Source organism: Alligator mississippiensis, chromosome 9 (assembly GCF_030867095.1).
Source record: "Alligator mississippiensis isolate rAllMis1 chromosome 9, rAllMis1, whole genome shotgun sequence".
In the NCBI taxonomy this organism is placed as follows: Eukaryota; Metazoa; Chordata; order Crocodylia; family Alligatoridae; genus Alligator; species Alligator mississippiensis.
Genome location: NC_081832.1, coordinates 76,699,602 through 76,720,164, shown reverse-complemented (window position 1 = coordinate 76,720,164; position 20,563 = coordinate 76,699,602). Strand labels below are relative to the sequence as shown.

At 46.1% G+C, this 20,563-nt stretch overlaps 1 protein-coding gene across 1 annotated transcript; it reads right to left on the bottom strand.

The window, feature by feature from the left end:
• Positions 1–7,532: 7,532 nt before the first annotated feature.
• On the bottom strand, positions 7,533–20,562 carry MFAP3 (microfibril associated protein 3). The gene is made up of 3 exons (XM_059712928.1): positions 20,482–20,562; positions 12,597–13,062; positions 7,533–11,473 (listed from the first exon to the last, which is right to left on the bottom strand). Exons 2-3 carry the CDS (start codon positions 12,874–12,876, stop codon positions 10,728–10,730), a joined length of 1,026 nt encoding a protein of 341 aa, XP_059568911.1. The 5' UTR covers positions 12,877–13,062; positions 20,482–20,562; the 3' UTR covers positions 7,533–10,727.
• Position 20,563: the final 1 nt, after the last annotated feature.

Below are 20,563 nucleotides of genomic sequence, written 5' to 3'. Positions count from 1 at the left end.
ATAGCGCCAGGAGCTGGAGGAAGCAATGTCGGGGCCTGGGGAGAGGGGACGCAGGGGAGGAGAGAAAGCAACCGCTGATGGCTCGTGACGGGCTCTGTTCCTACCTTCAACCAAGGCTGAGCAATGCAGCTCCCAGCTCGCTTGCAAAGGGGCTGTATCGTGCAGGGATATGCCTAGCTGTTTGCTGTGGGGCCTGCTTCTGTGCACCTGCACACGCGTGTCTGTGCATGATTGCACGTGGCAGGATGGAGCAGGCTTCACGCCTCGTGGTTGTGGGCATTGTTCCCTGTTCCTGCAGGGAGCAGGCGGTCGTGCGCTCTGTTCCCCCGGCCACACGAGTGGGGTTTGAATGGACGAAAGGAAGAAAACTGCAGTCAGTGCAAAGAGAAAGAAACGGTCACGAGAAAGCATCCTTGCCTGTGTTTGCGCTGTAGCAACTGCTAAATCCTTTGGACACTGCTGGAATATGGAGGGAAAAGGGCAGGAATCTGGCAGGAATCCCTCTGGTTGCCTCTTCCTGAAGGACGTGACCAAGCAACCAGTTGCAACTGGGCCAGGACACAGCGGGACAGAGACAGGGTGGGGGTGACTTGGCCTTGCGCTCATCCTGGCTCCAATGCAAGTGCAAGGGTTGAAAAAAGCCAAGCACGAGGTAGAGGAGTTCATTTCATGCTCCGGGGCTGCACGCCAGGCTGGGCTGTTCTCACCAACTCCTTGCCTTGCAGGGTGTGCTGGAGGGAGAGGCCTCGGGATGGGACGCGGTGCAGAGGAAGATGCCGATTCCTTTGATGGCATCTCTCCTATTAGCCTTAGCTTTGCTGCCTTCGCAGCTCGCAGTGGCGTGGAAGAAAGGCAACTTGGGGGAGAGCTGGGAAAAGCAAGACAAGCCCCCGGCAGAGCAATAAGATGGGGAGAAAGTGGAATTCGTGGTATCGAGACTGCCTGCCCTTTGACTTTGGCACAGTGGGAATTTACTTGAGCCTGATTTTGGGACCGAGCTGGTCTCAGCAGACACAGGGATCCTGGGAGAGGATCTGTCAGAGATCAAACAGAAGCAGAGCTGGAGGGGAGCTCACCTCGTCCAAACCCCTTGGCAGAGGCCGGATCAGCCCCCTCCAAACCATCCTAGGCCAATCCACTAACTTAGTAAAACTACCAGGGACCTCAGGAGGTCACATCTAGTCCATCCCCTTCCTCAAAGCAAAACCGGCCCCAAATAGGTCATCCCACCCAAGGCTTTGTCTACCCAGGTCTTAAAAACCTCCAAGGATGGAGAGTGCACGATCTCTCTGGGCAGCCTGCGTGTCCTCAGCTGGGTCAGCTTGTCTCTCTCTGTCTTGGCCCCTTCTGCTGTGAAATGGAGGCTAATAACCATGCCTCTTCTTGCCCTGGCTAACGAGATCCTCAATCCCACTCCCCAGCAGGGCCTGGCTCTTGCTGGGCGATTACATGGGGCCCAAAAGCTGAAGCTCTGGTCCCTGTGGGAATAGCAGGGGGAGCTCCTGGCTTTTTTTTGGATGCTTCTCATTGCAGCTCAGGTGCAGCCGATTCCTTGCGCTGGTCCAGCGTTGTTTGCACAGGGAGCGTGGTTGGAGCTCACGGACAGGCCCTTTCCAACTCTTCGTGCCCACGGAGACTGCGACCAACAGCCGCAGCTTCTGCTCCGTGCTTGGAAAGGCACTGCTAACTTTTCAGTGGTGATTCCCTTTGTATCTCTGCCATGATCAAAGCAAGAGCTGCCTCTAGCGCCAGCCGGGCAGAACTACAGGTCCAGAGCTGGAGCCTTGCACGGGCTTGGAGGGACCTCAGCTGCCTGGTGCGACTCCTGCAGAAATATTAGGCAGCGTTGATGGCATCTTTGCCCCACCTGCCTCCGGAGACAGCTACCGGGACCGTTACAGAGGCAGATGGACAGATACACCAGTTACCCTCCTATATACTTAGGAAGAGAGACTCCTTTTCTATCCCTGAGTCGTTGGTTCAGGTTGGCTCCAGGGGAGAAGCTGCTTTGCGGTTTTACTCGCTGCCTTGCCCATGCCAAGCACAGCTAATGGCATGAATTGCTGTGAATGACGGGCTGCTTGGCTTCTGCATGTCCTTGGGGTTTGCATCCAGGGTAGCGCTAACGACTCGGGTCCAGTTACAGCAAGCTGTGTGCTCAGCAGCTTTGGACGTGTCTGACCAGGCCAAAAGCAAACACCTGCTCTGCCCCTTCTTTCACAGGTCCAAGGGCACATGGAGGTGAGCCATTGTAGGCAGCAAGTCAGGTGAGCTCAGCAAAACACGGGCTGCTTTGCTCCGAGCTGCCCTTCCCCTCTCCTGAGGTCATCCTCCCCGGTAGCGGGATGGAGGAAGGACCACCATAGGCACACTGATGTCCAAGCTGGGAGGCAAGTTCCTCTCTCTAAGGCTCGGGGCACAAACTAATCTGTGTTGCCTCCTTGACTCTGAAGCCCGACTGCCCTTTGAATCCAGGCTTCGCTGCAGATGAGGCAGCATCGTGGCCCTTTGTGCTGAGGACAGAGCAGGACTGAACCCAATGAAATGCTTGAAGTGATGCCTATCACATGCCTGGTCTCCCCATCTGCTGAGGACAGGAGAAGCAGGACGACCTAGGAGATTTAGGGTGATCGGAAAGATCTTTCTCACTGCAAGGCTGGAATAGACTGACGGGGACTGTAAAATCTCCATGGCAGGAGGCATAAGGGCAGGTTAGACAAGTACCTAGCAGGGATGGGCAAGGCCCAGCTGATCCTGCCTGGGACAGGGGAATGAAGAGGGTATGTTTGCATCATGGCAGCACCTATGCCAGCTGCCCCTTGCATGCTCCAACTACTGGATGCACTCCTGGGGCAGCTCCTGGGCGCCCATGAGTCCTGCACGTGAGACGGTGGCTGGGGGTGACCCCAGTGCAGCCTCTGGCTGGTGTTTAGGGCACACCGAGGGAGCAGGAGTAGGCTTTGCATTAAATGCCTCAGCTGGGGCATGCTGCTGCCACGGTCCGGACATGACCTAGATGCCCTCTCAAGCTGCCGTTCAGATTGGGCTTGGGCTGAAATCCAGCGAGAAAGTCTGGCTTCCTTCCTCCACGCTCCGCTTCCCCGGCTGGCACGGCCTTCAGCCTGGCGTCCCTGGAAAGACAAGGTCACTTCCACACCACCTGCCTCTTTACCCACAGTAAAAACCTGCCTTACGCCAAGTAGAACAGACCCACTCCTCTTAAGCCCTACAAGTCCTCTAACAATGACCATATTCCTTGAGACAAAGACATGCTTTTGAAGAAACCAAAGATTTCTTCTAAACCTGCTCCGCATCTTGAAATGGAGTCATAAAGAAAAAACAAGAAAATGCCCTTATATGTACCAGAAAGTCTGTATCCTTGTAAATGCATTTGTTTCTTTTTCCCCCCTTCAATTCGAGTCAGCAAATATGGGTGAGTCTTAAATTCCAGAGGGCCGTATACTCAAAGGAGTATAGTCATTAGATTTCAGATGGCAAAGGGGCATCCCCCAACAAGAGAAGCTAATTGGGAAGGAATAATGAATCAGGTCAGCCAGTCGATAAATCCACACAGCAAAACCGTCCCTCGGGCCTGCATAGACGCGGTCTCCACCTCTTCCCCAAACGCCGTTACGTTGCATTTCCAGCCTGCGTCGAAAGTTGTCCAATAATGGAAATGTGAAACCGCCTGGAGCTGAACCGACACCAGGCTGCAAAAGATTTTGTGTCAGAGCCGGCTCGCAGGAAAGGGGAAGGGTGGTCCATGCAATTCCCCAGAGAAACCCCTCTTCTGATCGAAGATGGCCAACTGCTCGTCATCCCTCTGTAAAGCTAAACTGGGAAAAACTGTCAGAAATAAAAATAATAAATAAAAGTGATTGCTCCCCAGAGGAGATTTCACTTGGATACCTATCTTACCACTTGGATGCTGATCTTGCTGGGATCCTGTGACCCCAGCTGACTTCCTACCCCGGGGCAGGGGGCTGGACCTGATGACTTGCAAGGTCCCTTCCAGCCCGAATGTCTACGAAATCTGAGATAACTGCTCCCACCAACTTTCAGGAGGAAATGTGGGGCCCCTGATGGAAAAATACATGAGGAAAAATGGAGTGGGTCTTTGCAGCAGAGTCCTTTCTAGGAGCTGTCTCCCAGCCCCGCTGCGAGGATGTCAAGATGAGGAGATGACATTTTTTATCAGGAATGAGGCCCTGCAAGATGCAGCAGGTGGATGCACAATCTGCCTCTGGAAAGGGACAGTCTGCTGCCTGCCTAGCCTTGCCCAGACCCAAGACGGCTTCCCCACGTGTGCAGATAAGCGTGGATGGAACGGGCAGATCAGGAGCAGCAGCAGCTAAAGCAATTTGCAGTGCTTTAGACATGCAACCTGTGCTTGGGAGACTGGAAAGGCAGAGGTGCAAGCTCTCAGAGCAGGATGGGAGAGGATGCAGAGTGACCTGGGTGCCCAAGGCCTCGCCATGAAGGGAATGACTGTCCCCATTAAGCACGAGACGCTGCCCTTGAGTGCCACTGGGCTTCAGCAGGCTCCACAAAAGCAGCTTTGCAGCGAAGTGACTGGTGAGGTGAGGCGTGCACTGTCCGTCTGTACCGAGGGGGGTAGATTTCAAGCAAGGTCGGCAGACAAATGCACACTTGGCTTGCACGTGGAATGATTGCGATGGGGAAATTTCATGCACACACGGCCATTAGTGCACACTGTCATCCACTTTACCAAAGGCGCGATCAGAACGGCTATTTGGGACCTGGCTGGTGTGGACGGTGGCAGCGCTAGACAGCTAGTGGCAGATGCCTCATCTCAGGTGCCTGACACCAGTGGAAGTTTTAAGTAGCAGGGGCCTATTTTGACTTTGCCTTGCGCTCCATTACAGACCAACTCCCCGACAGCTAGCTCCGGCTGCTTTTCAGACAACTTCCTCGGTCCAAAGAGTCCCTCAGCAGACCTACAAGTCAAGCCTGGTATGTGAGTCTAATGGGTATAAAAAGGCCAGAAGGGTGAAAACCAATGTTAAACTTGGGGCTGAGACCCTCCCATTGGAGGCCGCTAAAATGGTGGTGTGACAGCCAGGACCACTGTAAACAGATGACAATATTTCATGTCATGTTCATGCTACTTAACACTGCAATACAGAACAGGGATAAGATCAGGATCCTGTCTACGCAGAGGAAAAACCATAGTTCTTGAAGCACAGAAATGCTGGATTCAGCAGCAAATCCTATCCACTGAATCCCAGGTTGTGTTTTCTTTCACTTTGATTTCCTTACACTGCAAGCTCTTCAGGACATCCAGGCTGCTGTGTTCTCTGTGCATTGCCCAGGACTCGGCACCCTGACCTGTTGTTAGCATAGCACAGATAATTAAGCTGGCCGCTCTGTACTTCAATGTGAAGGCAAATTGGCCTCCAGAAGGAGGCATTTGCATCTAATTCTTGCAGACACAGAGAAGGGCTGCTATACAGGCCAGACAGCGCATGGGAACAAATGATTCCAGCCCCTTCATGGGTTAATTGACATGTAGCAGCCTCTTCAGATACCGTATGGAGCCTCAAGGCAGATGGGTGGACATATGGATAATCTACACATATATCTATGGATGCAAATAGCCCAATGCAAGCACTCAAATACATGGTTGCAATGCGGGACACACAGGGGAATTTGAATTGCACAGAATAAATAAATGATAGCATCTTGGGATAAGTACAATCCTGCTCTAAAATATTTTTGTTCTATTTTAAGGAAAACCACTCGTTTTCATTAAGCTAATTAGTTGTTTGCACAGCACTTTGGAAACAGAAAAGGCTACCTACTCGCTCGCTATTATTTCAATCATTGTCAAACCAGCATGAGGGAAGTACGGGAAACTCTTAGTATTAAAGCATGCTGAAATATAGATGACATTTTCTGCAGTTTTTTGACATTACAAATATCTGGCATAAGTGAAATGGAGAGATTTACTGCTTTGGAGCACAGTGAGGAAACTGTTCATCCAATATGCAAAGGGGTTGGCAGTATTTTCTGATGTGTGTGAGCGAGGTGTCAGTGAACAGCAGAAAATCAGGTGGCAGATACTCAGCTGGTGTGAATTGCCATAGCTTAATTGAAGTCAATAAAGCTATGGCAACCTGCGCTCGCGCAGAATCTCCCCCTCCGTGTGTGACAGGCTTGACACTTTATTAACATGCCTCGAGTGATGTGTCACTGCTTTTTTTGGACACCCATCCTCAAACCTGAGCAGAAGATCCAGCTCGGAAGACAAGATGGTGGCAAGAGGGGTAATTAAAAAATAAAAAAACCCAACCTATTGTCTTTCACAGTGGAAATATCTGCAGTTTCCAATTCTTTAGCACTGCCTGGTTCAGCCAGTAAAAATAGAAATGGGTTTTATGCCTGTGCAAACTTCATTTCGAATCATGCTCTACACAGGTTAAATGAAAATGCATTACAAAGCACATAGGTGGCTTGGACTAGTTACCAGTAACAGTTAGTTCAGTATCTCCCCAAACACAGTGCTAGAAGCCAGGTATTGATCAAACGCTGACCCTTGCCTGAATAACGTTGCTCTTCAAGCCTCGGTCAACCCCGGAGGGCAGGTGGAAGAAGCGTTAAGTTTTCATTTCGCTGTCCCACTCGCGCAGAAATTGGCAGTGGGAAACGTTCCTCTTTTATTTGCATTGCTGCAACTCCACTGCCATTGCTAGGGTTTCCCAGGGGTATTCGCCTCCACAGATTGCACTTGGGACTTCAATGCTCGGGGCTGGATTGTATAGCTCCGTGTTGCAGGGCCCTGTGGGGAGCAACTGGGATTTGTGCATGTGCAGACATTGTGCGACTGCTCCAGGACTGGGAGATTCAGGTGACTTTCCCTGCTGTGCCTCTTAATGGCTTTGTTGGACAACAAACAGCAAAGGAAGAATTTCTGCCCTTAAGTGCTTCCTCTGTCCGGAGGGGTGTGGAGAGACAGCAGGCCTTATGGATTTGACCAGTCGCTGCAAAAGGCGACCAAGGGAGCAGAAGACCCTACGTGCTCGCGTACCTCCTCCTATAATACCTGGGCACAATCTGTCCCTGAAAGGTTTAACTATTCCCAGTGTAAGTTTCTGCTCTACTAATTAGGTGCTGCCTTTAATGCCATTTCAGTTGTATTGAACCACGAGTGGGTTTTTATGGAAAGAAAAGCCCGTCCTCCAAAATACAAATACGTTTGAATATCGACCAGAATCACTGTAATAGATGTCTGAAGAAGAAGAGATCATAATTTGCGAAGCACTGAAACGAGGACCTTACTGAACCCAATTATTTTGCAGTTATTTGTTTCTGCAGCTGGTAAGAATCGTTGCAGCTGGTTCTGGAAGAAATTAAGAAATGAAAGGCCAAAGATATTATGGCATGAACTGCCTCTCAGATATAAGGACATGACAGCAACCTTTTTTTAACTGTGCCTAACAACTTTGCTGACATGAAATGAAGACAGCTTCTCACTACCCTTTAAGTGATACAAGAGCACTTAAATAGCAAACTTCTTTTTTGTAAATTTATTTTCAAAATCTACCAGTTCATTTTATGAAAGTATGAAATCTTGCGCTGTTACACAAAATAGACACATCACGTTCTACAGAATACAAAGAACCACACAGTTATAATTTTAGGCACGACTCTCGCTAACAAGCGAGTTTTACACCACCTATAAAAGAAACGGAGATTAGGACGAAACGACGAGACAGCTCTGTGATTGTCGAACACACGGTTAAGCCACAAAAAAAGTATTTTACGAGACAAGAAACAAACAATGGAAATGGGAGAAAACTCTTTCTGAATAATTGGCAGATGCATTAATCAAATTCAGGCAGTTGTGTGCACTCCTAATTCATTTAGTAGAAATGGGTCAACCTGTTGGAAACCTCTGTGTTAAGCTAGAAATTACACGTGCCAACACATCATCACCTCCACTCCCATCCCCGGGATCTGTTAAATATATTCAATATACTCTTAGACAATATATAATTAAATTCAACAGGAGCATAATAAAGCCCCATATTTCAGAAATACTTATTTATTGGAAATCCCGCAAAATAGGATTACCATGGTGCACTGGCCATACGAGTTAAAGGAAATCCTGATTTCTACCATCAAGTATGTGACGCTGTGTCTGCCTTCTGAGGACCTGTTACCCTTGGCCAATCTCTTTTCTACGTCCTTACCAGAGGACACGCACGTGGATAGGCAGGTAGGTGCACAGACCGGTTTGGTTTTGGAAGAACTTCAGAGCTCTCTGAGCTAGAAGCAAGAACAGATTGAAGGAATTTGGGAGCTGTTCTCTTACACTCCTCGGAGACAGCTCCGGTGTCATGGTGTTGTGCGCAAGCTGCTGCTTTTTTGATGAGCTGCGTCAATCATGTCTTCATATTTGCTGGTTTGGAAGCATTTAAAAGGAGCCTTCGTTTTATGGTACCATTTCCAAATTGCACGCATAATGTGAGGACAAAATGTCATGGATGATATCACCATATGTAATATGACAGTTTGGGAGAGGGATCTAGCCAGCTTCATTGAAAGACAGGCATGCATCCGTATGGGTGCTGGTACGCACGAGGCGACACCAGATTATCAACCCTCTGGCTGCAACGTCTTTGAACTGATGCAAGATGATTCTTGTCCAAATTCAGCGCATCGTTATCCAGTGGCATTGAATTCTACGGGACACCACTGAGGCCAGCAGCTTAGCTGGATATATAAAGAGACCGCAAGTTTACCCAAAGAATAAGCAAAGTCGTAAAAGTGACTATCACAAACCATAAAAAAGAAATTAGAAAAAAACTCCAACATCTTGGGCTCTGGGACATAAGTTGATCTCTGGCTATGGGAATTATGAAGAAATTATTACTTAGGGCAGCTTATACTGTAAATGCTTGTTGCTAAATGTACTGGCCTGATTCAGCAAGAAAATTGCTATGTTTCTAATAAAGACAGTCTTCTCTGTCAAGACACTCTGTTAAAACCTATTGTCGCTCGCGTTAAGCTTAAAAGTTTCCACGAAAATAATTCTATAATGGAAATGGATACTTCAGCATCTCATTCCTGAATACTGTCTGATGAATGTGATTTATTCACACCATGTATTACCGGGATGTATTACCGTACAACACCCTGCCTTGCAAAATAGCTCTACTTTGCTTGTTTGTCATCCACCTCCACTCCTGTAAATGTAACATTAAATCCTCTTAAGAATCCTGAACGTTCCCTCCAGAAACCACTACTTCAAGTGATGGCTCAATAATAGGAAGCAAAAAGAGTTGTGGGAAATTAAATGTTGCTCCTGTTGCCAAGCTGTTAAAAATTATATGGCAATATGCTTCCAGTAGTTGTAAGAAATTAATTTGTGGAGTGCTTACAAACCTTACATATACTAAATCTCAGCTGGAGATAAAATGCTACTCAGTGATACAACTTGTAAATGCTAAAAGGGGGAGGAAAAAAAATCAGCACCAAAGAGTGAAAATAGGGGTCGGGATCTTCCCTACGTCCTGGGTCCTAAAGGCTGGATCGGCAGCACCAAGAAGACTCCTGGGACTGGAGAGGACCCAGCAGGCAGACAGGATGCCTGGTCTCTTGTAGTCCTTGCCATTTTGGCATGGGAGAGGACCTGTCTAAAGGGCTGATGCATCAAAGGAGCCACTAGGTCCTTTCTGTCCTCCCAGTGCCACTGCGTTCTGCAAATCCTGCCCAAACTAAGAACCTGGCTCTCATTTCCACCCCCCCACCCCTCTTTTCTTACTCACATTATTTCAAAACAACTGCCCGAGACATTCGATCTGGAGATTTTGTTTCAGGTTTAGTTTATGACATGACCCTCGTGTCATCCCTTGCTCACGGAGACATCCAATACGCCATAATACTTTGGATTTTGTACAAGGAGTCAAGTCAATGAAATCAGAGGAGAGACAATAAACAGTGGTGCTGTCTTACTGTCCCACTCTGTAAAATGGATCCAAAGGCGCTTTGGCACCCAGCACCAGGTTTAAAAGAGCAGTTATGTCAAAACCAATATTTCATCTTCCACGCACTATGACAGTTTGTGGAGGTTTTCAGCAGAATCGTGGAAAATGGGGAGCTAGGTTATTCCATAAACTGCTACGAAACGATGACTTAATTCAATCCAGCTGCTAAATCTGTACTATGCCGTCTTCTAAGTACGGTACATTCTGCAACGATGAAGCGTGCTACACGAAACAGGTTTCCTGAAGCTCACCTCAGTTTTGATGGGCAGCACACATCAAGAGGCCACTCAAGAAGAGCGCGCTACTCAACTCACGACAACGGTGTGGACACACTCAAATCAAGACTTTCATGGTTCTTTGCATGTATGGAGAGTTCACAAAGGAGAAGATCTTATTGCAGGCATGTTGCTTAGCTTGGTCAGTCCTTATCCAGTGACTGAGGCTACCAGAAAACATTGCTCTCTTTCTGAAATATTTCCAGAGCAGTAGAAAACCAGTGCTAGGGGGCATTTCAAACAGCCTTATGTAGACAGCCTTTAAAACAGTAAGAAAGATTGGATAAGGAAAATACCAAGTGTTTTGGTAATAGTTTTGGCACCTCATAATCTGGGGAAAAGTCATTATTCCTTGTACAGATTCTGGTCTCTTTTGTTTTCAGTTCTTTCTCTTGATGTCATGCAGAAATGAGGAAGCTTTCATCACCCGACAGAGCTGGATTCAACAGGCATCTTCCTCAGAAGGTGCAAAATGGCCACTATCATGGGAAGCAGTGTCAATGCTTTGCACTTCTGACTGCAAGTGAATCGACACCTGGACTGCTATTTCTTGGCCTTGTTCGCTCATGGAGCCGTCATCAGAATCCCCCGCCGGTGAATTACTGCGCTTGATCTCCGGGTCGACGGGGTAGATTGCGTCTTGCGTATTAAGGGCTTGGGTCTGTTTGATTTCTTCTCCCACTTCATCAGGCTCATCCACACGCACTGCCTCGAAGATCTCCTCCATGAATGCCCTACAGTTCAGGATGAGCGGTGGAAGGGGCACACTCCGGGCCAGCTCTTCAATGTAGCGTGCAAATTCCATGGTCTTAAACTGGGTGACTTTGGCCAACTCTAGCGTTTTGGCTGACGTGATGATCGGGATACGTTTGGCAATCTCAAAGGCCTTCTGAAGCTTCTCAGCCCCTTCAGTCCGGAAGAACTCATTGATGGCCTTCTCTGTCTTGCGGAGGTGGCTGCTCATCATACACAGGCGAGTTATGTTTAAAACGAGGATGATAGCAAAGGCAACCAGGCATACAATCATGTAGTAGATGCTCATGTCCCCCGAGGTGAAGATAACCCTCAGAGTGACTGTGTAGTAAGTGGTGTCATTATGGTTGGTGGCTGCACACGTGTACCGCCCACGGTCATCAAAGGTCACTCGTGTGATGTTAAGGACATTATCGGTGATCAACCAACGCCCACCTACAGAGATGAAAGACGCAAAAGAAAGCAATGAAATGATCATTCAGAAAAATGCAACCAGCACGACTTTCTTTATCTGGATACACGTGTTGGAACACAGAGCACAGTCCAATGATCCCCCAACGACTGCTCCCGTGGTGGAGATTTCATTTTATCGCTTGCTTATCTGGAAAGCCACAAGTCCACGTCCTTCCCTCCCCCAAGACGAAAATGAACATCCCAATCTGTGTTGTGGTGCATTATGCTGTGCGGATGTGCCTATAAATTACAAATGCTTTGGAAAAAGGTCGCTAATATTGGTTTAGCACGTTCTCCCTGCCATGCAGCGCTCTGTTTAATTGCTGTCCTCTATCATTATAAAGTCTAATTTTCCATCCGAGTTAACTGAGACAAAAGTCAAGTGACCCATGGGAAAAGGTCAGGCAGTCGGTAAGAGACTCAGCTGGCCTCAGACCCAGGAGTCTTTCTGTTCCCGCTTCTTTGCTTTAATGGAGGCTTCTTTATCGAGTTACCAAGCTCTTTTAAAAAGAAAACAACAAAAGGCCGGCTTCACAGGCTGCTTCTTGCCTGTTTGTAATTTAGGAAGAAAACAGATTTGTTTTTGTAACTCATTCCCCTCATTACTCTGCTTTCAATGCATTCCCAGATGGCTTCTATAGATTATTTTGGCTGCACATAAGCTACGAATCCCCCCCAATTAATATGCACTGCTCAAAGACAATACTGTCAAGTAGCTCCAAGTTACAAGTTCACCTAATTTCATGCCTGTTGCTACCTAATGAAGGATGCTCCCCAGATTCAAAACAAGGCAGGAAGTATTGTCCCGTGCTTAAACCTGGCTCTCCCAGGCCAAATGTCTTGCTTCACTACAATCTGCCCCTCCTCCGAGGCACCCAACTCTGCTTCGTTCATTGAAGGGGGAAGTTAGTTGTCTAATTTGGGTTTGTGAATTTAACACCTGGAGCTGGGTGCTGCTACTATGCACTCCATCCGGGACTCTGCCTCCCCGGGCTGCAATGCCCGATCTGTGAAATGTGGCGAATACCTCCCAGAGAGCATCAGACACCAGATAACGCGTGAGCTTGACAGCCGTTTCAGTACCGGAGGGAAGAGCAGAGCTTACCTTCATCGTTTTGCTTGAGAAGATGTCCTTTAGAATTGTACCAAAGAATAAATTCATACTGGCTGACGTTGAGATTACATTCAATTAATGCACCGGTCCCCTCCTTTGCTATGATATCATGATGTGTTGGAGAATTTCCCAAGGCTTGCCAGACCGGATGAAGCAACACATTGAGAGGCTCAGGTACAGTCGTCCCGTTAAAAGTTACATTTTTCAGTGCAAATCCAGCAGACAGACCAATGCTAGTAATTAAAACTAACAGGTAACAACTGAGCTTCATGGAAGACTAGAGCCAATTTTTTCTTTTTCATATAATTTGGAGCGGGAAGCAGAAAGTATAATATCAAGCTGTCTGCATTAAGCCGAAACTGAGAGCAGGATTTGCAATGTTCACCGAGAGAGAACGTCTTGGATCCAAGTGTGCTGGCAGTACCATCAACATTAACGGTGGAAAAGGGAAATCCAGCTGAAACAAGAATTGGGATTGTTAATATCAAGCTTACATGATTTTCAAATCTCATTTCCAGTAAATAGGATTTCCGACTAAACTAATTGCATCTGCTGCTAAGAGGTTTGGAGTCAGAGTCGGGCTCGCTCACACCGGAGAAACGTGGGTAAGACGGTATTAGCACGATCAGGGTTTCAGTTACTTCAGAGGTACACTTTCTCCCCCCTCCAAAATAACACATCTCAGGAACAACTGCAAGGAAAATGCCAGGCGTGCATGTCAGACGTGCACAATTATCAGTGTGGTCAGAATGTGGTTGGTGTGTGCAGCAGACTAAGTAAAAATGCCTTCACAGAAGAGGAAAAAGGAAAGATCAAATCATATTTTACAATTAAAAAAGATATACCTCAAAGAGCTTTTATGTTCCGATTTCCAAAAGGTATCAACACTTAGCCCCTTCTTCTGCATCCAGAGGTAACTGCAGTGTATTTTGTAGAACTTTTAACATTTATCCAGGAGTGAATCCAGGATTTTGAGGACAGGGATATAGGGTACAAGGGGGGTGGCACTGGCATGGGGTGGGGACGGGGAGAGAGGTGGTAGAGACTGGCAGCATCCACCCCTGCTTGCATCTACTTGATTTGCTGTGGATAATATTGTACTTTGTGCCAATATTACTCAGCAGTTGCATCCTGTTTTTCATTTTCCAAAGTGCTTAAAAAACACGAAGTGCCAAACTGTGCCCTAGTGTTATCAATGGGTGCTTTGCCTAGGGATAAAACCCACACATTTTAAAATCAAGGCTCTTTTATGGCATTAGGATAGACCACACATTTTGATGTTTCTCGTCTGCAAGGAATCTTTTTTCAATCAAGTATCAAAACACGCTGGTTTTCACAACCCAAGGTGAGACTGAAGATTTGTACATAATCTTCTTGAAGCTTGACTTGAGAAATGTTCTGCCCTGTTTAGTGTTCCTAGACTCATGGTTTCTTCCAGACTGACGGCAATGAAAAAAACATTTACAAAACCCTTCCCCATCAAATTAAAATACCTGTTTTCTTAATGAATATCCTGCATAACCTGTTGAGTATCTGGTATCAAACTTTACGATCTGTTCTTCTACCAAAAATGAATGTTAATAGGTTTGTATTTCACAATGAGAGCAGCACAAAGGAAGGGGTGATTCATTCCTTCCCTTTTCTTGCATGGAGCGCAGCTTGCAAGAGATGTTTTTCTCTTCGGCTTCGCATTACTAGGTAACGGTGCACCTTGGGTTGCACTATAATTGAACTATTTTTACTACAGGATTTTTACTATAATTGTAATTGGTTTAAAATTCTCCCTGCAGGATACATGAATTAAGCATGTTTGGGAAAAAGGAAATTAACTTACAATACACGGTACAGACTAGGAATTATTTTATTAAAGGCGGTTTGCTCTACAACAATTGGGATCTCTAATTTCTGTCCATTAAGCAACCACACTGATTCTTTGTTAAGATCAGCTAATGGCGCTGAGTCAGTCTTCCCTCCCCATGCCTTCTTCTGCCCGCTTCGCTTCTGTTTTTTCCATTTAGGATGAGGTCAGCAGCTATGGAAGAACTCAATTAGCACCACATGGCCAAGGAGAAGTTGCTTCCCATGGGCCAGAAGACAAGGAAAAGGGCTTCCAAGTTAACTGCACTCCACAAAGGATATCACTGGAAAAGCATTTCTGCAAAAAAAAGCAGTGGTAGTGAGCTCCCCTTCTGCTGCAGCACACGGCCTCAGCCACAGCGACCGCAGAAGTCAAAATCAGCAAGTATTTTCAACCCGCCGTTGCCAGGCAGTGGCCCTTTGCTGATGGACCATCTCCACCTTCGTGTCTGAGGCTGATTTTGGTACAATTCACTCCTTCCACTTGAAGTCCCAACATCCCAATGGAAATAAGCCAGGCTACTAACATGGCACAGAGGCATATTTGCCATTTGTCTTGTCTGCGTATACCAGGCCATATAATAATTTGAGTCCATTTTCCGTGCCTCCCCTTCCATGTGTTCCTGCTTTCCTGCTCGCTTTCTGGGCTTTTTCTCATCTCCTTGACCCATGGCAGAGTATCTCTCTGACCCTGTTTGCCGAGAGTCGCTTCATCCAGCTTTTCTTCTTCCTCCGAAATGATCCCCCTTACAACTTTAGTTCCCTCACTGTTGTCCTACTTCCACTGCTTATGTGCCTTATTAATGCCTTTGAAGCACCTTATAATGTATTGCCCCTTTAGCTTTTAAGATAAAATAAACATTAGCTCTTCCATTAAAAAACTTGCTCTTCAGTGGTTGATAAGCCTTCCGAGAAAACACATTTGGGACTGAAGCTTGCTATATCTCAGTTTACCAGTAAATTAATATAAAAACATTTGGCTTTTTAAAGCTGCATATAAATAGATTACATATTAATAAATCATGTTAGGATTTCACGAGTGTGAGATTCATTTCTTGTTCTCACATAACTGGAAAACAACTTTCATTTTAAAAATTATTAGTCTATAATATGATCTAATCGCTGTTAAAGAAATGAAAATTTAAACACGCACAAGACCATTTCAATACTGCTTCTTTCTGTGGAAACGTAATGTTCTCATTGCTTGAACAAATATGACAGTTTGATAATTCAGACGAAAGTGAAGCAATAGGGAACTTTTTTGGTCAATTTAAGCAAAATTCAATCACGTGGTTTTCAACGGGACAGTTTCTTTCTTTTATTTTTCCAGGATGTTAAGATTGGGTCTCTGCAGCAGAGTAATTAAAGAATGAATTAGGATTTATGACTTTATCTGCCTTGTTCACAAGGTGGGGGCTGGGGTGACACAGGCTAAGGTGCACGGCTTGGACAGCCCAAAAGTCGTAAGTTTGAGACCACGGCAGAAGCACTCACAGCGTGGCCTGTCAGATTCCAATTAAACCTGCAAATTCTGCTAAATACCTTGTCACAAGGACACAGAAAAGGAAGGAAGTTCACATAATTAATCTATATGGTTTCAAAACTTGCCATTTAAAGGCAATATGCACAAAAATAAAGAATGGGAAAGAGTGAATACAATCAAGGGGAGCAACTTTCTGGCAGGTGTATCACGAATTAGCCCTGCACCCTCTCCAAGTAGCACTCTGATCCTCTGCCCGTGCCCGGTATGGTGCTGCCTATCCCCTCCGTGATCTGCCATGGCCTGACCACCTCTGGCACAAATCGGTTTGAAAAAGCCTAGTCCGGTACTCCTCTTGTGTTTCAGTGGAATGTCATTTATGTGACCAGGAAATCACACGTTTCACTTCTATAGGCTGGTTTCTGAGCTGCTATTCCTAAATGTAGTTCCAAAACCAAGTTCATTCTTGGCCATGAAACTGAAAGTGCACACTACAATCTGCTGAGGGATTATTCTGGATTTTGCTGTTCTATGTAACTTTAACTACTAACAGGTTTAATATAGCCAGCAGATATGCACATTCATAGAATCATAGAAAATAAGGGCTGGAAGGGACCTCAGGAGGTTATGTCTAGTCCAGCCCCCTTCTCAAAGCAGGACCAGCCCCAACTACATCATCCCGGACAAGGATTTGTTGAGCCGGGTCTTAAAAACTTCCAAGGATGGAGAGTCCACCACCTCTCTGGGTAACCTGTTCCAGTGCTTTATAACCCTCCTAGTATTTTTCCTAAAATCCAACCTAAACCTCCCTTGCTGCAACTTGAGACCGTTGCTTCTTTTTCTGCACCTCCCCACTTTTCCTTTAGGGAAGGTCCATACATGTCTTTGGAACTTTAAAGCCTAAATTTAGGCATCTTGTTCCTTTTGCATCTCTAAGAACCAGAACTGAATCAAAGTTGGAAGTTGGGGACTTGCCGTGCCTGGAAGAGCCTAAGATCATCAACTTATTGTGACATTTACTTACTTTTTATAATATATATAATACATCCATGTTACAGATTTGGGAGATGACATCATTGCAGAACGTACTCAAGTGACCCAAGCTCCAATTACCCCATCTCAAGTTAGCTAAACCTGAGTGAAAACAGCGACACTGAAAGTACCGCTTGAGCTGCCCGGAGGGGTTGTGTCAGTCGCTGACGAGCTGTACCGACTCCAACTTTCAAGCTAGGTCCAGTCCCAGAGCAGTCGAAAGAACCAGTATCATCCAGAGTTTTTCTGTGCCATCAGGACTTGAATTAATAGCACTGCTGGGATTATAACTCAAGTTAACTAGGAAGTGAAGACAAGCTCTTATTCTCATTATTGAATCAGACACAAAAGAATAGTTTGCAATGCCTCAATATAAAAATCACACTAATAGTGTTTTAGAGTTAGTGGAGATAATTCCAATATCTCCTGTGGTTTCCCTGTACCACTCTTTCCATTTTCAATTATTAAATTTAAGTTATTAGATTTTCAAGTTTCCTTGACTCTCTTCCCGAAACCGCATTAGAAACCTCAGTCAATTATTTTAACACATCAAATACCCAGAAACATTTTCCCTCATAAGAGTGAGATAATTATCTTCAATAATTGCATATGCTCTCCACTATGTTTGTACCGAGTCTGCATAATGTATAAAACATCGGTGGTGATGGGTCATTGAATTTTACTATTAAACTCTTCAAGGTCTGATTTATTATAAATTGTTTGTCACATTTCCCTTTTGGAAACGCCATTATTGTTAAGCAGACAATGATCTTTCATTGTCAAGTGTTAGAAAAGATAATGATTTGCTAAATCCATATTACCCAACCATCACATTTATGCAAAACAGCTGCTAAAGCAGATAACAAATCCAAAAAAGGATAGAATGTGGAAAGTGCAAACATCACATATTTTTCAAAACCATTAAACCTAAGCAAGAGAAATTGTCCAGAATACTAATAGATTATACTTCATGACCGACCCTGAAGTTGAGCTCATATTTAACCTTCATTGAACTAGTATCTGTAACAACAAATAGCTGCGAAGGGATAAAAACCCATGAAGCATACATACATGTTTGAGTCATGTTTGGCTCTTCTCCTATACAACTTAGATGCATTTAACTTTAAACACTATGATTAGTCTCAGGGAGAACAACTCAGAGTATTTAAAATGATGTGTATGCAAAAACCATCACAAATTTGGGGCTGGAGGAGTAGCAAGTTTTATGGGCCTGTGCTCACTGGAAGCATCATTTCATATACTGAGATAAAACAGAACCAAAAAGCTGTAGACAGCCTTTGAATTGCTGACTCTGACAAATACCCTAGAAGATATATTTCAGTGTGATCAAGAGGCAATCCAATTCCGTAATAACCAGCAGTGGGACCATCATACTGTAATCCTGGATTTTCTGACCTTTAAGAACAGTCCACAAACATCTACACTTCAAGCAAAATTTATTTTCCCTTCATGTAACCCATGATCCTATTTTGTCATTACTAGAAAATAATCTATTCCCATACAAGTGGCTCTTGAGTTCAATTGGGATTTGTTCGAATACGTAACAAACAAAGCTTCTTTAATGTTTAGCATACGCCGCTCGTCATTATACAACAAATAAATGCAGCGTATGATTTTCAAAGGATGTAAACCAAAATCCGCTCTCTCCCAAGCACCTACAGGTGCTAAACTCTGCAAGCAGCGCTATCGAAATCAACGGGACTAGTCCCGTAAGTGAAGAGAAGCACGTGCCTAAAACGTTCAAAGTATCAGGCCTGCAGACTCGACTGGGAGATCCACTGACTTTGAACCCCAAGTCCGAAAGGCCCGATTTAGGGAAGCACTTATATACAAACCTAAAATTAAGCATGTGTGTAAGTTTTCCTGAACAGGGACTTTTTTTTGAGGGCCAGTGGGCGCTGTCTGGTGCACTCTGCTTGGTGTCCTCCCTTCACTCCCATCCCTGTTTTATCCTTTATTTGTCCCACAAGTTCAGCTTCTGCATACCCAATACTCAGAGCGGGTAACTTGTTTTGTGGCCATAAGTCCCATATTCCTCTTATGCATCGAACAGACCTGAATAGGGCTGAATGACGAATGAAAGCCAAGCCACGTGGGCAGACGCTTGCACCCGTGCGGAGCCCTTCTCTTTGCAATGGGACTTATTAGGATGACCAGGATTTAGTCCCATAAATGAATTGCAGGACCGAGCGTCAGGATTTCACCATTAGGTGTTTCCCCCTGCGGGAAACGTTATCAAGGGGATTTTCCCCTTGTTCATCTCCTGCCCCAGCTCCTGTGCCAGGGGGGCAAAACGCCACGGTGCAAAGTAAGGTTTGGCGGCGCTTGTTTTTTTTCCAAACCTCACTGGAGACGTATGCAAACCTCTTCCCTACGGCTACGAACGCCCTCGCGCCGCGGCACGGGGTTGCAAACACGGCATGGCCACGCGGGGGGCGCGAAGGCTCGCGGCAGGGCACCCCCGGACCACAGCATCGCGACGCTGACCCCGCGAACCCTGGGGCCATCGGGGGTCATGTCCAGTCCGACCCCCGCCGGAGCCAGGGTCATCCCAACCCAAACCACCCTCCACGCCGCGAGCAGCTCATCACCAGGGGTCCTGGTTCCTCCCGATTTAAAAAAATCCCCAATTTTTGGCTAAAAAACCCCTCCACCCAAATCCCCTTTTTCCCCATGATTTAAATGAAACAACACTAATGCAGAGAGAGAGAGACGTATAGTGGTGTTTCATTTTAATCATGGAAAAATGTGGATTTGGGGTTAAAATGAAACACTGCTACCTATATCTCTGCATTAGCGGTGTGTTTCATTTAAACTGTAGAAAAATGGGGATTTGGGGTTAAAATGAAACACTGCTACCTGTATCTCTGCGTAAGTGGTGTGTTTCATTTAAACTGTAGAAAAATGGGGATTTGGGGTTAAAATGAAACACCGATATATCCATATCTGCAGCTATCTATATAGATATATCTGTAAATACATGCGTTAGTGGTGTTTCACTTAAATTGAGGAAAAATGGGGATTTGGGGTTAAAATGAAACACCGATATATCCATCTATATAGATAATGTATCTATAGATACGTGTGTGTTAGTGGTGTTTCACTGAAATCATGGAAAAACATGGATTTGGGGTTAAAATGAACCGCTGATGTATCCATATATCCAGTTATCTATATAGATATCTCTGTCTGTGTCCTGGCGCTGTTTCACTTAAATCACGGGGAAAATGTGGGTTTGGGGATGTTTTTTAAGCGAAAATCGAGGTTGTTTTTTTTAACTCGACCCCTGGTCACCCCAACCCTTCCCAAAACCGCCCCCCTCTCCCCGCACAGCAAGATCTGACTGGGGGCGACGTCACGCGCTGACATCACACCCAGCCCCCGCGCGCTGACGTCACGCGCGGACAGCAGGGTCGGCACCGCCTGCCTGAGGGAGCAAGAGATTTGGGGCAGACGATGGGGGTTTGGGGGGAGGAAGGAACAGACCTTGTCCAGCCGCCAGCGCCCGCCCTCCTGCCTCGGCCGCCCGGAAACGCGGCGACTTCCGGGTGCGCGAGCACTTCCGGGG

Bases quoted from the DNA above. Each gene is read 5' to 3' on its own strand.
- MFAP3 (XM_059712928.1), bottom strand. From the start codon at position 12,876: ATGAAGCTCAGTTGTTACCTGTTAGTTTTAATTACTAGCATTGGTCTG. The intron at 11,474-12,596 runs GTAAGCTCTGCT...TCATCTCTGTAG, and splicing joins TCTCAAGCAAAACGATGAAG to GTGGGCGTTGGTTGATCACC.